At 39.8% G+C, this 15,286-nt stretch overlaps 1 protein-coding gene across 5 annotated transcripts in view; it reads left to right on the top strand.

Moving 5' to 3' along the window:
• Positions 1-15,286, top strand: part of SON (SON DNA and RNA binding protein) — a 35,902-nt gene that overhangs the window by 16,331 nt on the left and 4,285 nt on the right. Inside the window, exons 4-11 of one of the 5 annotated variants that reach the window (XM_053386629.1) lie at positions 785-948; positions 2,345-2,488; positions 3,127-3,309; positions 3,999-4,109; positions 5,105-5,221; positions 11,375-11,453; positions 13,959-14,041; positions 14,656-14,763. In XM_053386629.1, the coding sequence (XP_053242604.1) occupies positions 785-948; positions 2,345-2,488; positions 3,127-3,309; positions 3,999-4,109; positions 5,105-5,221; positions 11,375-11,453; positions 13,959-14,041 (881 nt within the window). In that variant the 3' untranslated portion in view covers positions 14,656-14,763. Of the gene's footprint in view, positions 1-784; positions 949-2,344; positions 2,489-3,126; positions 3,310-3,998; positions 4,110-4,381; positions 4,453-5,104; positions 5,222-11,374; positions 11,454-13,190; positions 13,478-13,958; positions 14,048-14,655; positions 14,804-15,286 lie in introns of those variants that run through there. The other 4 variants (XM_053386631.1, XM_053386630.1, XM_053386632.1 and 1 more) reach the window with 4 other exon arrangements.

Raw genomic sequence — 15,286 nt, forward strand, 5'->3', positions numbered from 1 at the left:
TGATGCTTTACTATCGCCCTGCTTGCTTGCTCACTAGGACTGGAAGGGGGCAGGGAAAACACTGGGTTGGTGGTGGCAGCATGTTCCAATTCACACATACTTGGCACCTGCTGCCAGTCCAGGGCTCTCGCTGTCACCTTACCTCTCACATCACGTCGGGTGGTGCAGGGGGCTGCTCAGTGGCAATGCCCCACTTCACACACGGTGACTGGGTGAATCCTCAGCTCCCATCAGCCATGACTCGGGGATGATGAAAGTCGTGGTCCAACAACATCTGGAAAACCATAGGTTCTCCCTTCCTATTTTAAGATAGCTGATTGTGCAAAGTGATCTGTTCTGTGAGTTTGTCTGAATTGGTTTCAGAGATAGGAGAGGAAACGCTTTTAGAACTGAATCTTCTATTACAGTGGTACCTCGGGTTACATACGTTTCAGGTTACATACGCTTCAGGTTACAGACTCCGCTAACCCAGAAATAGTGCTTCACGTTAAGAACTTTGCTTCAGGATAAGAACAGAAATCGGGCTCCGGCGGCGTGGCGGCAGCAGGAGGCCCCATTAGCTAAAGTGGTGCTTCAGGTTAAGAACAGTTTCAGGTTAAGAACGGACCTCCGGAATGAATTAAGTACTTAACCTGAGGTACCACTGTCCTTTAGCGTTCTTTAGAATAGGAGCCAGGCATATTTCCAAGTTCTAAGTGCAGTTCTGGAATTCTAAGTGCAGTGTAGGAATTCATCCTGAGAATGGACATGATACGAAGTAATAAATAAATTCTTATTTTTGTAGACAAGGCACAGCTACTTGAAATAGCTAAAGCAAATGCAGCTGCCATGTGTGCGAAGGCTGGTGTTCCTTTACCGCCAAGCCTGATGCCTGTTGTTACTCCAGAAAAGAAGGAAGAAAAGGTTGCACAAAAGTCTGCAAAAGAGACAATATTGGAACTCACTGAGGTAAGAGAATCAAATGAAACTTGCAACTATTACTATTTCAATACAAAATGCAGCATATATCCAGTAAGATAACTAAAATCTGTTTTAAAATTGCAGGATTTCTAAATAGCTTAATGAGGGATGCGGGGTAGAGATAAAACATTTCTGTAAATTTTCAAGCCGTGGGGAAAAACCACATCCTTTCAGTATGTTTTTGGGGGGACATTGGCATATGTTAAATCCTTATTTCCTTATCAATGTAAGCTTCTTCTAGGCATCTGATAGATTATGTTGATTTTGCTGTCTACTGATGGCATGCTTTTGCTGCTGCTTTATTGGGTTGGTTTTATACGTTGTATGGTTTTTATTACAATGTATTCTTTTTTCCTGATTTTATGTTGTTTTTATGGTCTTAAAAATGGTAGGTTGCTTGGAGATACTTTAGGTGGTAAATGATTAATACTTTTAATAATAATAATAATAAACTGCTTATTATTTACAACACAAATGTATCACTTAGAATATAAAATCATAGCATTTTGCATATTTAGGAAATTTAAAACTATAAATTCCTTTGTTTTATAGAAATAAAAACTGCATATATACCCAAATGTCATATACAGTCGTACCTTGGGTCCTGAATGCCTTGGGAGTTGAACGTTTCAGCTCCCGAACAATCAAAAACCGGAAGTGATTGTTCCGGTTTTCAAACATTCTTTTGGAAGCCGAATGTCCGAGGGGGCTTCTGCGGCTTCCTGCAGCCAATAGGAAGCCACACTTTGGAAGTTGAACGTTTCCGGAACGGATTCTGTTCAACTTCTGAGGTACGACTGTACTTCCTTTTGGTGGATCTTAGTTACAGTTTATTTTTCGCCCAGGTTTTCAGATTTCAGGCTTCACACCCATAATAGATCTCTTCTACTTTCTGCCCAATCTTGTACTGATCTTTTTATCCTCCAGGAAGCAAGAGCAATAAACTGCTTGTTTCTCACTCTGAGCAGCGTGTCTGTGTCATAGGTATTTCAGGTGAGAGGTGGAGCACATGGTAGGGGCTTTGTTGCTTTGCCTTTGGCATATGACACTATTTCAGTTTAGTGATGGGCATCGTAAGACTGAATTTGTCATTATGTGGTGTAAGATAAATCCATTTATATTGGAAGCAAGCCAGATGGCATTAGATCTTCTGCACGTGATGATTTCACAGCAGTCTTAGTAGCATCTGTTGTATTAGGACTATGGTCTTGCAGATATAATGGATATCATCTCCAGGCCTGGTCTTGAATACGGTGCTGTTGCCAAGCGGTCAAAGTCTTTGATTCCCATAATTTTCAGTATTTGGCAACTGATGTTATATAGATTTAGTTGCTCAACCGTTGCCTCATTCCTATTATTTTGGTGTTTTTTGTTTTTTTTTAAGAAATGCAAGAAGATTGCACAAAGCCAGGAGGATGATATTATTGTGAACAAGCCTCATGTGTCTGACGAAGAGGAGGAAGAGCATCCTTTTATCAACCATCCCTTTAAACTCAATGAGCCCAAACCTATTTTCTTCAACTTAACTGTGAGTACTGCAGAATTGCAGCGTCAAAAGTCTTTATTTGATAATTTTATAGAAAATAATTGTGACAAATGAGACTCAGTAATAATGGTTTATTATAAAATTATTCCTTGCAATTAATGTTAGAGCAACCAATCGTGCTATAATGTATAACATTAATAACCATGTTCAACAACTTTTGAAAAATGTTTGACTGCAGTAGTTCATCCTGTTTAGACACACTCTAAATTGCTTAGGAAATGGCTTTTGGAGCTGAATTGCAGATGTTCAAACATCTAATTAGCATTGAATGCACAAGCATTTTATATTAGTGCTATTCACATGTTTACTGATGTGGAGGGCAGTTCTGTGGCAACAGACATGGGTTGGTGCTTTGAGCCCCGTCCATGATGTTGCATCCCTGTTTCCACACCATCCTACATTTGTTTGTTAAGTGTAGAGGCCTCCATTTGGAGCAGCTTTACTTGTTTTATAATTGCGAGAGTTTTAGCTGTTTTTTATTTGTATGTTCTTGAGGCAGATGGATGCCAACAACAACATTCTATTGTTGCTACCTGGGACCTTACGATGATTAAATCTTATAAGAAATCTTAGAAATAAATGCTTATGATTATAATACTCTCTCCCCCCCTCCCTTTAAGACTCCTACTATAAAACCGGCAGCTCCGAAAAATCAGGTTACTTTGACAAAGGAGTTTCCTGTCTCTTCTGGATCTCAACACCGGAAAAAAGAATCAGATAGTGCGTATGGAGAATGGGTTCCAGTAGAAAAGAACAAGGATGAGAACAAGGACGATGTGTTCCCCAACCCAGCCAATCTGGAGGTAAAAAGCATAAAGATCTTAACACATGGATACCTATTCATTACCTTATAGATACATGAGTATTTAGAATCTACAGCTCACTTAAAAATCATGGTCGTGTTTAATAAAAACATCATAAAGTTATGAAATCATAAACAGAACAGATGACAAACACAGAATCAGATTCTCTAAAAATGCTTGATGAAACAGATATAAACATGTTCCCCTGAAAGAAATAAGAGTTACTAGCAATCTTTGAAAAGCAATCTGTAGAATTTAGACCGCAATCCAGAGAACATGCAGAGGCATATTTAAAGGATTGGTGTGCGAGCAGAGGAGATTCTGATTTAGCCTCAGCACTGTTCCTTGTGCTGTGTTAGTTTTGAACCTCTCTGTGTTCAAAACTGGCTTGCCAAACCATACCTGTAGCTGTCAAGGGAGTGGGGTGCGGGGAGGAAGACCCTCTATATGCGTATAAGTCATTTGTATGTCCATCTGAATTATAGTCCTATTTTCAGTAATTTAAAAATGATAAAGCCCACTGCCTTTTCTTATGTATATTCACTCCTAGTTTCTGTTTCTTGGTCGTGCAAAAGTGTGTTCAAATTTTGGGAACTGCCTTCTACATAATTTTTAACACCCTCTATGAAGGATGCATTGCCTTAGCTCTGGAGATCTTCAAAACAGATGATATCTTTATTACTTTTTAGCCTGTGGACATCTCATCAGCACTGACTGAGCGGACCATAGCCCAGAAGAGGCTTACAGAAAATACATTTGACATGGAGGCAATGTGTTTGTTAAATCGTGCACAGGAACGGGTAGGTTGCAGCTTCTTTCTTGTTGATCTCCCCGGAAAGGGAAAGTTGAAGACATGTTGGGTTGGAGCCAGACTACCTGTGGGCAGAACGCAACCCATGAGATGCTGTGCTGGAGGAAGGGGGCCGTTTTTACCCATTCCCCCTGCAACCCTCTGCGCCCCCTCAAAAGTGACTCTGATGGGTTGTGGGACTCTCTAGAACAGCGTGGGAGGTGGCCCTGGGGGCTGCAGTGGGGAAATTGGCAAAAATCGCCTCTCCCTGCTCATACACAGGTGGAGGAGCCTTTGATGGATCTCAGTCCCTTCCGTGAACAGAAGGCGCCTTCCAAAACATAGAAGGACAGGTCTGGATCCAACCTGCTGTGTTTTCTGAAATCGTTTTACTGTTTCATATACTAGTGGCAATATTAATTTTCAAATTTCTTATACTTTGAAGTTTAGTCTGAACTTACCATAATTCTGGGTAGAATGTGGACTAGAAACAACCAAGTTAGCTTTTGTATGTTCTAAACTTAGACTTCCAAACATTGAAAGGATGCTATAATTCCTTTTATTTTTGCAAGTTAGATTCCCAGTACAGTACCATGCTTTGAAATGAAGTGGTTTACAAAGAAAAATGCTTTTGAGGTGATTTTTTTCTTTAAGGAAGTACCTGGATAACTCAGTTGGTTAGAGTGTGGTGCTGCAAAGACCAAGGTTGCAGGTTCAATCCCCATATGGGACAGCTGCATATTTCTGCAATTCTATGATTCTGAGCAAAATATGGTTTTTCTTCTCAGTTAAAGAACGACACCACAAAAGAAACATAGCAGTAGGTGAAGAGGCATTAGCCAGAGGGAATTGTCTCAGAACATCAAATTTTAAGTTATTTTGAAATGGATTATGATTCTACTGTGTACCATGTAAAAGTATATAGCGGCTGTTGCTACCACAGTGGGTGTCTGCATTTGAGAACTTAGTAATTAATTATATTGTTATGTTCATTTATGGTTGCAGATTGATGCCTGGGCCCAGCTGAATTCCATCCCAGGCCATTTTACAGGAAGCACTGGAGCACAGGTCTTGTCATCAGAACAGTTATCCAACAGCGGTCCCCAGGCTTGGATTAAAAAGGTAGATGATATTCAGACAGATGAGTCCAAATGTCACATGATAAATTCCTTTGAAATCACTGGAAGAAGTGACAGTGACCCACTTAGGACACTAATAGCTTCCTAAAATAGGTGCAGAAAATAAATGAGTTAATTTACTTCTGTGTTCTGTCAAGATGTGTTGCACTCTTGTTTTGGAATCTGTATCTACTATGCCTAACTAGCTCTGTGTTAATACTGGTTTCGTAGGTTAACTGTAGAAACTGGGAGAATGATCTATGCTCACGTTTGAAAAGAGTTGTTTTAATTACTCCCACGGTTACTGTTATCTTGTGCTGAAATTGTCCTGAAATGCGGGGTACAATTAAATGATGCCGTTCCATTACTTACCTAGCCAAGAGATCAATCTGGTTGCGATTTCAGTAAAATTTTGACAGTGAATTCAATAAATGATTGCCAGAGGGCTGTAAAAATCCACTTGCTTGCTTCTGTTGGCGGAGACATGAGAATCTGAAAATGGCAGGAGAGCTTTTTCTCCATAGTTTAATGTCCTTACCACTTAGTAAGAGGCAGGGGACTTAACTTTTCTCTCATTTAGAGAGAGAGAGAGAGAGAGAGAGAGAGAGAGAGAGTGTGTGTGTGTGTGTGTGTGTGTGTGTGTGTGTGTGTGTGTCAGGCTCCTAATCCCTGCCTGATCTTGCAGCACCATCTGGACTTGCCTGATCAGGTATGAACAGAGGAGGCTTTGCCCTAGGTTTTCCCAAATTGTGGGGGTAGAATAGGGAAAAGGCTTGTTTTTGTTGTCCTCCCTAAGGGAGAATTATTGGCTGGCTTGATGAAGTTAGTATTGGTGAGGGATAGACAAGTTGATCTGAGCATCTTACACAAATATTAGATGGAGGAGGGAATTGCAGTCTGTTGAGCAACGGATTAGCAGAGTGTATGTGTTGGTAGGGTGGGGGCAGAGGAAAAGCTGAACATATTTATTTGCCTTTCAGTTAAGAAGGAAACAAAGGCAACAAAAAAAGGATGCTTGGATACTTCACTCACAGCTGATTTTTATAACTCAAGCCCTGACCCGCTTGTAGAACTTAATGGTGTATTTGATGACTTTAAAGGGAGAAACATCAAAGGTGCCTTGAACGTATGAGTCAGAATTTGTGCAGCTAGGTTTCAGAATTGACTACGCAGTACTGGAGAGTTCAAAAGACTGGGGTGGAGTTAGCTTGTTTGCTTGGCAAGTATATTTTTACAGTCTCAGTGAAAAGTCTTTCTCCACGTACACTCCTCCAACAGAAATAATTTTACCTTCTAGCTCTGATTGGTTTTTATGTAGCACTATTTCTTGGAGCCGATGGTTTGAAAAATGGGCTGTAGTTGAGTCAATATAAGCGCTTAGATACAGTAACCAGAGAGTTTTTTAACTGTATTCTGTTGATAAAATGTACTATACTCTTTTACACTTTTGTAATTAAACTGTATGGGAAATACTGTAAATATATTATTATCTGTAAATATTACCTGCTGAAAAGGTTTTCTTTGTGGAAATAAAAGTGGGGAGCCAGGGGTAATTATGGAATGGCTGCCGCCATTTTAGCGAAGGTTTTGCTGAAGCTTCCATTGTGTGTTTGTCTTTCATCACCCATGTACAGTTCACAAAAAAGTCATACTTGCTATAATTTAATTGGTAGTGTATCAATTAGGCATACACCAATTATTTTTAATAAAATCTAGAAGATTGAACAAATGATTCTTGAATCATGACATCCTTAAACTGAAGAGTTTCAAATAATGGTTTTTTTGCCCTTTGTAGCAAGAAGTGTCTGGGGGTCTGTCCATCTTCAAGCAGTAATGGTCCCATATTTGGCCCTATTCAGCTGCTAGAGATTGACCTTGGATTGACCATCTTAAAATGCTCAAAAGCAAGGTGTTGTTGATGATGCCACCTGATAGCAGTAGTGCTGCTATCTTCGCTTAAGATTCTCAAAACAGGATATACTGTCCTTAGACTTAGAACAGACCAAGAGTTCTCATTGGTTCTCCTGTGCTGTAATGATTTTCTCTACTTGATAATATAAGCTTATCATGTGGACTGTAGGCACAATTGCTTTCTGCCCTTTTTGAAATCTGCTTAGTTATGCTGAAATCCAAGTCATTGGTACTCGTGATGCAAGGAGCACTGAGGGCCTAGGAGCATGGCTCTGTCAGGAGGAGGAAGAATCCTGCTGGGGAACTTTTCAGTTTGCTGAATTGTAAGCATAGGTGGGGATGGCAAAGCACTGGCGTTTGCATCCTGTGTCCCATCCCCCCCCCCACTTTGTATCCTGAGTCCTCTATCACCTTAGATACCAAAGAAATGTTGAGTAGAACATTTCTCCTGAAGTCTGTGAGATCAAATTGCCAGGCTCTCTGGTAATAGTTGGCCCTATCTTCACATGCTTCTTCAAGTTCAGAGTGTTCCTGAATTGTTTTCACATAGGGTTAATGGAAAGTCCGTCAGTGGGCCCCCTCCTTGTAAAGTTTAAGTCTTTCCAGTTACAGGCAAATCAGATGTATATGGAAAGCAGTTCCTCGTAGGTTTTCTAGAATTTGTTATTCAAAAAGTCACTTCATTTGAAAAATTAAAATGTTAGTATGAGGAGATGGATGCTCCTTTCCTATTCAAAACTTTCTAGCTGAGTGATGGAAGTCAGGCTGTGAGATGCAAAGGAGACAAGATCTCTCTGCTGCCCACAGTGTAGAATTCCTGAGGTTGAAAATACTTTCCTACAATGTATTTGGACTTTCTTCATTTATCCTGTGGGTACTAGGTGCTTTTCCTTGGAAGTAAATCTCATGGTGAAGTCAGTAGGACTTGTGTCCAAGTCAACATGAATATGATGGGGATTTTCTTTGGGGTGGAGGTGGGAAATGAAACCATAAGAAAATCAAATTCATTCATCATTACCCAGATTAATAATATCTCACTTTACTTTCTATGAACGCAGAAATCGGGGTGCTTTGGAGTCTTCTAGATATTGTACTACTTTGATTCTGTGGTGAATTAATTAAGGAACGTAAAGTAGAATTAGTGATTTGTTTGAGAAATGAAAAATTACATCAGTGTTGCATTATTAATTTTTTTTAATTAGTTTTGGCAGAGCATAACAAAATTCAGTCACTATAGAGTTAACTTCAGATATTCTTGTTAATATGCTTCATGGGATAGAAAGAAGGCCACATTAAAAAAAACCCAGTAGCAATTTGTTGTTTGGTTTTATTTAAATTTGTTTGACTTTTAGTAGTGTGATATCAAATGTTTGGGCATTAGGTTGTTGAACAGTATTCTGAAAAGAACACTTTCAGGCAGAAATTATTTCTGTTTTGCATTATCATCAATGATGTAATCAGTTCACAAATGCAAATATATTAAACTCTTCACAGCACACGTGCAAGACATTCATTCTTCCTTTAGGATTATTTTATTTACTTACTAGGCTTTTTGGAGGGAATGCTTTTAAAATACTTGTGCCTAGTTTCAAAGAACTGCACAACTAATTCCATGTGCCTGTGGGAAGTCTGTTTCTGGAAAAACGGTCCTCCATGCCACATAGAAAGCCTCTTTTGAAACTGAAGGGAAGCTATTTGTGATATGGGCTGGAGTGAAAGTTTCACTGGGAATGCCTAAAGTATCTCTTTGGAGTCTAGCCACAGTCCAATTCTGCACACGTTTACTCAAAAATAAGTTTCATAGTATCCACTGAGGCTTACATCTTGTAAGTGCTTGGGACTACAGTCCTATTTTTTTGTTCAACCTATATTGTATTTGGACTTGTGTGCACAATTGGATTGATTACAGTCGTACCTTGGAAGTCGAACAGAATCTGTTCCAGAAGTCCGTCCGACTTCCGAAACGTTCGACTTCCTGAAGTCAGTCGGAAGCTGTGGAAGCCCCATTGGACATTCGGCTTCCGAAAGAACCTTTGAAAACCAGAACACTCACTTCCAGTTTTTGATCATTCGGGAGCCGAAACATTTGACTCCCAAGGTGTACAATGACATAGTTGTAGAAAAGCTACTGTAGTGTGTCACCATGTACACAAAAAGAACTTTGGGCACCCCAAGCGATAGAAAGTTTATAATAGTCTTCTACATCCTGTTTGCTAAATGAGAAAGTGAAAAGGTTCTGTGAAACGAGAACTGGCACTGTATGGTATTACTGGAAGGAAGGGGACAGCCCTTCCAGAGCTCTAGCATGATGCAGAATGTTGTGAATGAGTGGAGGGCGAAGAGGTGAGAATGTTTGCCTGCATGCTGTGGCTGTTCTGGATGCTGTGCTGTTCTGAAGCTTCCCCTGTCCCAGTACTGTGTCCCACTTCAGGATCTGGAGGGCCTTGACTACGCTGACCTTTGTGATTGCTGCAATGAACAGGATTCGTGCTGCTGAGAGTGCCCAGGTGAAACAATTATAGGAGAGAGGGGTAGTGCTTCATTGGTGTTGGACTGTAATGATGATCTTCCCTTACTTCAGAAATCAGTGACTGCCAATATTAATGTTTCCTGAGAGCAATTGCAAGATCTCCAACAAAGTAAGCATTTTGTGATAACAACAAACAAGGAAATTGTGAGCAAGGACAGACGTTTTAATTTCTCTTAAGGAGCTGGATTGGTGTATACGTTTCAAAAAAGTGGGGAAATTGTTTCACTAATTCAGGATTCTCTCTGGAGGCTTAAGCAGTAGCCCATGTATCTAACCGTAAAAAACCCCCAAAAAACTTGGAAGTACATCAGGCATGAGAAACGTGAGTTGTGTTGCTGGACAACAACTCCCATCATCCCTGACCTGGCCATGCTGGAGGACCACAGGTACCTCACCCCTCATGATATTTTTTCTCTACATGCAAGTTAAACATGATGATATGTTAAATATCTATTTCTCATGAAGTCACAAAAGTAATCGTTGGCTTTCTATGGGTAATATGTTTTAGGGCAAATAGTTTCAGCTGCAAGTCCACACACATACAAATGTGTGTGCACTTGCACACATGCACACCCACCCACTTTAGAAATGCAGAATATGGCAATTAGCATCCTGGAAATTTCAGCGTTTTTTAAAAGGTGTATTTCTGCCATTGTGGTTGCAGAAAACAGCTTGGGAAAATACATTGTGCCTTTTCTGAAGACTCAGAAAGCAGAATGGAACTAGGTTGTGATTTCTAGTGATCAGGAAGCAGGAGTTAATTGAAGTAAAACCTTGCACAAGTCCATTGATTACAGGGGGTCTGCTTAGGGTATGACTTTGTTGGATACCATTCTAGAATTTCACTACCCTATGCAGCTCCCAATCCGTTCACCAAGATTGTATTCTTTATTTTCACATTAGTGGCCATGTTACACCAATCTCAGCATCCCGAATTTAGAAAGAAGTGTATTATGGAAAGTAAACATGCAAAACCTATGCTAAGTGCAAAATATTGGATTGTCTGTTATTTGACTGCACTGGCAACCTTTCTTGCTGTTTTCCTTCTCCGTCTTTGCTTTTTTGGCAGCATGCTTGACCTTCTGGGCTTGTTACCCATAGGTACAAGTACGGGCATAGAGCAAGGATGGGGAACCTCTGGCCTGTAGGGCAACCTTCGGCTGCCAGGGAGTCCAGTTTTGCCTGCCAATGCCATTTTCCCCAAATTACACCCTTGCCCATGGTTTAGGGTCTAGGGCGAAGCAGACCCCTACAGAGAGCAGGATTGAATGTTTCTCCCATCAGCTGGTGGGCAGAGCAGTTGATTCCTTCATCTACTCTGCAGGTCAACTCTTGACAGATGGGTGGGACTGCCCATCTATCTGTGTATGTCATAATGTCAGATGATTGAAAACTGAGTAGGTCCCACCCACTTGCCAAAGTTGACCCATCAGGCCTCTGGGCTCAAAGGTTTCTCCACTCCTGGCAATTCAGTGCCGCCGTCCATTGTAATTCACGTACCATATTACCATGCCTTTATCCATGTACAGAAAACTATAATAACCACTATGTTTGTAGACGGGGGAGTCCTGGTGTCTGTGAGAAATATTTATTTGGATCAGAAGAGGTTCTCTGTAAAGCACTGGTATTAAGTTTAACTTCTTTATAAATATTGCAAATACTATCAGTGGCAGACTTGGTCTGCTCACTGTAGTCCGTTCTGTGTTTTTCTTATAGGTATTCACCCTTGCACCCAGGATTGGGTATTCCTGGAGTTCCCATTTGTGTGGGCTTCTCTTGGCATTGAATGAATCTGGTAAATTGTAATTTCTTACCTCTTTGGTTTCTAACTCTGCTTGTGCCAGTCTAGTATTGCATTGGACCTTTCTTTTTTTGTGCCAGTGTCCATTCCCTCCTCTCCTTGTACACACAGTTCTTATCACTAGGTCCTGCATATTAGGTTTCAATTCCTTGTCCTGTAAATTGAAGATGAATCTATCAGCCCTTTCCTACCTCATGAAGAGGAAATAGCTTAGCACCATCTAGTGGTAAAAGACCTAAAGCTCAACTAGTTTTGCGTGGCGTAGGAAAATTTGAAGATTCACACATGGTAAATTGCCATAGAAGTGACAATATTAAAATGAAAACATAAATGCCTTTGGGTAGCTAACAAAATAAAGTACCAGTTTCCCCATTGCTCTTTCTTGCTGCTTCTATTAAGCATTTGCTTTTAAATTAATCTTGCTGTTAATTATATCTAACTTTTAGAATATTTTAGACATTCCCCACATGATTCAAATTGTTGGCCTTGCTAACAGAAGCTTTACTTAAGTGGAAATTAATCCTACTTTGACTATACCACACACTCTAACTATACCAATTAGTACTTTTGTGTGAATTTTTAGAACAGATTGAAACAGAAGGTTTAGTGACATTGTGAATTATGTCAAAATGGAATTGTGTTTCTGTCACTTCAAGCAGTGGTTCAGTTTCCACATAATGTTTTCTGTGCTTATAAAAAGTCTATAAACATTATGGTGGCATATAAACCTGACATTCTGCTTTACTATTTACAGTTGCCATATATAATAAACATTATTTCTCCCATCTAGATAGTGAAACCTACGTATCGCTACCTTTAGAAAAGTTTCTGAAGTAACTTGTGGGACTTTAGAGGCTTGCTTGGGTGGTAAATATCTAGTTAACAGAATGAGCTTCCTTGACTCTGCTGCATTTGATAAGGAGTTGTGAGGTACTATCCAGAGAGCAAGGTATGCTGAAGTCCCATTGAAATAAATACCACCTCAATGCACTATTAAGTACTTAGCAGTGCGGGCCTACACACCTGCTTAAAAATAAGTCCCATTGAGTTCAGTGGGGCTTACAATAAGTGGGTACAGATGTAGCCTAAGCACTACTGTTTTCATCTGGATTTCATCATAAAATGTATCTGGATGTATCTGTTATGACTATCCCGTCAAGCCAATTAGGAAAGGGGATGCCGTTTTTTCAGAGGTGCTTTTCAGAGCTGAACTGCATTTAAAACTTTCGCCAGCTGTATCCCTTTGACTGGCACAGGTTTCTATGAAGGGAGGTGGGGGTGGGTGGTTTCCCCAACACTCCCCCTCCCAGTCTACTTTAGTGGGTTGGGAGACTCTTTTGAACAGCCATGGGACATGGCATGAGCAGCTGCAGGAAAAAGATTTTTTTTAAAAAAACACACCACTTCCTTCCCTCTTCTGTTAATGGAAGCAAAGAGCATTCTATGAGCAGCGGGACACAATTGACTAAAACCCTTAATTTTATTAAAATTTATATCCCACCTTTCTAGGCAAAATACCCATTAAATATTATTATTTTTTGCTTTTACACCTGAAAGGGCTATTTTTGTAACGCCCAAATATGCACACCCAATGATTTTGGAAAGTATATGAGAAGTTCCTGCAACCTTCAAAAGACCTTGGTCAGAAAGTTGGTCTCTGTCGTCTTTGTGAACTGGATACACATTGGTGATGAACCAGACATTGTTGATGAACATTCTATCATTACAAAGCAGGTGCAAAAGAGGAGTCGGAGCCCTGGGTGACATTGACTGGGGTTTGTATCCTCTGCATGGTTGCCCTTTTCTAATGAGAGGTTCCTGGAAAGGAGAGGGGAGGATGAAAATGGAAGTAAGTAAATGCCCTTCTAGGTGCCTCAACTCAAAGCAGTTGGTAACTGGCAACAGCTAACATGTCTCTGTGTACACAAACTGCATGGCTTGCACCAGTCAAAACGTTTCCATGAGAGGTAATATCTGTCTCAGTTTTGCCTTTCCTTATACCAGAGCATTTCCCCCCAGAGTAATATTCAATTATTGCATGATTACAGGCAGCAGTTTTAATTATATTATGGGCATAGGATGCCTATGGAACTGAAGTCACACATGTTCTGGAAATGTTGCTCTTTGGTTTCTTAACATCACCATATGGGGATTCATATTGAACTGGGTGTGTGCCATAATTGTCTGCCATGAAGAGGAAATCATAAGGAAGATTGTACTCTTCATTTGCTTTTGCAATCTATTTTCAGTAAATGAAAATGAATGGAATGTAGAATGAAAGCAAAGAAATACTTGATGTGTAGGTTGATACCCAAATACCAAGCTTTGTGCCTTTGTAAAAGAGAACGTGAGAATAATATATTGTGTTGATGCTACCAATGTATATTATTAACACAAGCCGTTCGTTGCGTCGGGTCATTGGGTGGGGCAGAAAAGAGAGATGATAGTTCACAGAATAGCCTGTGAACTTTCACCCCTCTATATGGAAACTTGTTTCAGGGCCAAATCTGCCTTGTAGCTGCCTTCTTGCCACGGTCAATGCCAGCCCTACTATTCACAACACTGCGGCCATCGAGGCCTAGGTACGTAAAAATTTAAGGAGTTTTTAAAAGTACTTTAAAGCTGATAAAATGTTTTAAAACCTATGTTTGATCTTACAGCATTTAATAATAATAATATGACTCTTGTGGTTATTTGAAGCAGTTGTCACAGGTTACTGTTGAGTTGTGTGGCTAAGTTCTTTTTTAAAGAATTGCTTGTATCATGCACAGGGATTTTCAGGTGGAAAATGATCATACAGTTGTGTAATAAAGTGGGAGAAATTGTTTTTTTTTAAATATTTAAAATATGTGTAAATGTTTGCTTTTTCTATTCAGTAACTAGGTATACATGGCACACATTTTGCCAGTTAAATGTTTCCACAAGATGAGAAGAGATGCATTGGAACCAAAGTGCTATTATTTAAAATGCTTGTAAAATATATTATGTGTATATATAAGCAGTGGATATTTATATTTCCACTTACTGATTGAAACTTTTACTTTAAGAATATGTCTAGGTAGATTTCTTCAATGTATGCAATGTAAATACATGCCTATTTCTTTGATAGTTAATAGTTAGAAGCTTTAGAAAGTTCTGTAGTTTTCCTCCAGAGTGCTAAATGAAGGGTTCCTTTTTACTTTTTTTCTTTGGGTAGGATCAGTTTCTGAGAGCTGCCCCTGTAACTGGAGGAATGGGAGCCCAACTTATGAGGAAAATGGGATGGAGAGAAGGAGAAGGCTTGGGTAAAAATAAAGAAGGAAACAAGGAACCAATTCTAGTGGATTTTAAGACTGATCGGAAAGGTGAGTTGTTTTCTCTGATGTTAACAACTTCATACTGATTTGTCCCAGTCCACTGGGGAAACAGGTGCCTTTGTGAGGATTCTTGTTCTGAATAGAAATCCTGTGTAAGCCAGGAAGGCTTTGGTACCCTACATTCAGCACTTTCATCCCAACACTTCTGATGTACAATACATACCACACGAAACGATACTGTGCCAGTGCCTATTGCCTGTTGTAGTGGTTGAGTGAATCAGATGTGTGCAGCTGAATACCGGCAATAATGTCTTCCTTATGAAAGAATTTCTGTATCTGGGTCATTGCTTCTCTGGTACAGAAAGAGCCCTCTTAAAGTGATGCAGAAGATCAGGAGTCTCTGTAATTACTTTTTTTCATAAGATACCAAAATGATCTAACTCTCATTTCTTAAACAGTTCTTTCTTGAGTGGCTGACCCAGAAATCAAGCCTAATTTTTCTTTAGTAGTTCCATTTTTATGTTAAAATGT

This window comes from Podarcis raffonei, chromosome 4, assembly GCF_027172205.1.
Source record: "Podarcis raffonei isolate rPodRaf1 chromosome 4, rPodRaf1.pri, whole genome shotgun sequence".
In the NCBI taxonomy this organism is placed as follows: domain Eukaryota; kingdom Metazoa; phylum Chordata; class Lepidosauria; order Squamata; family Lacertidae; genus Podarcis; species Podarcis raffonei.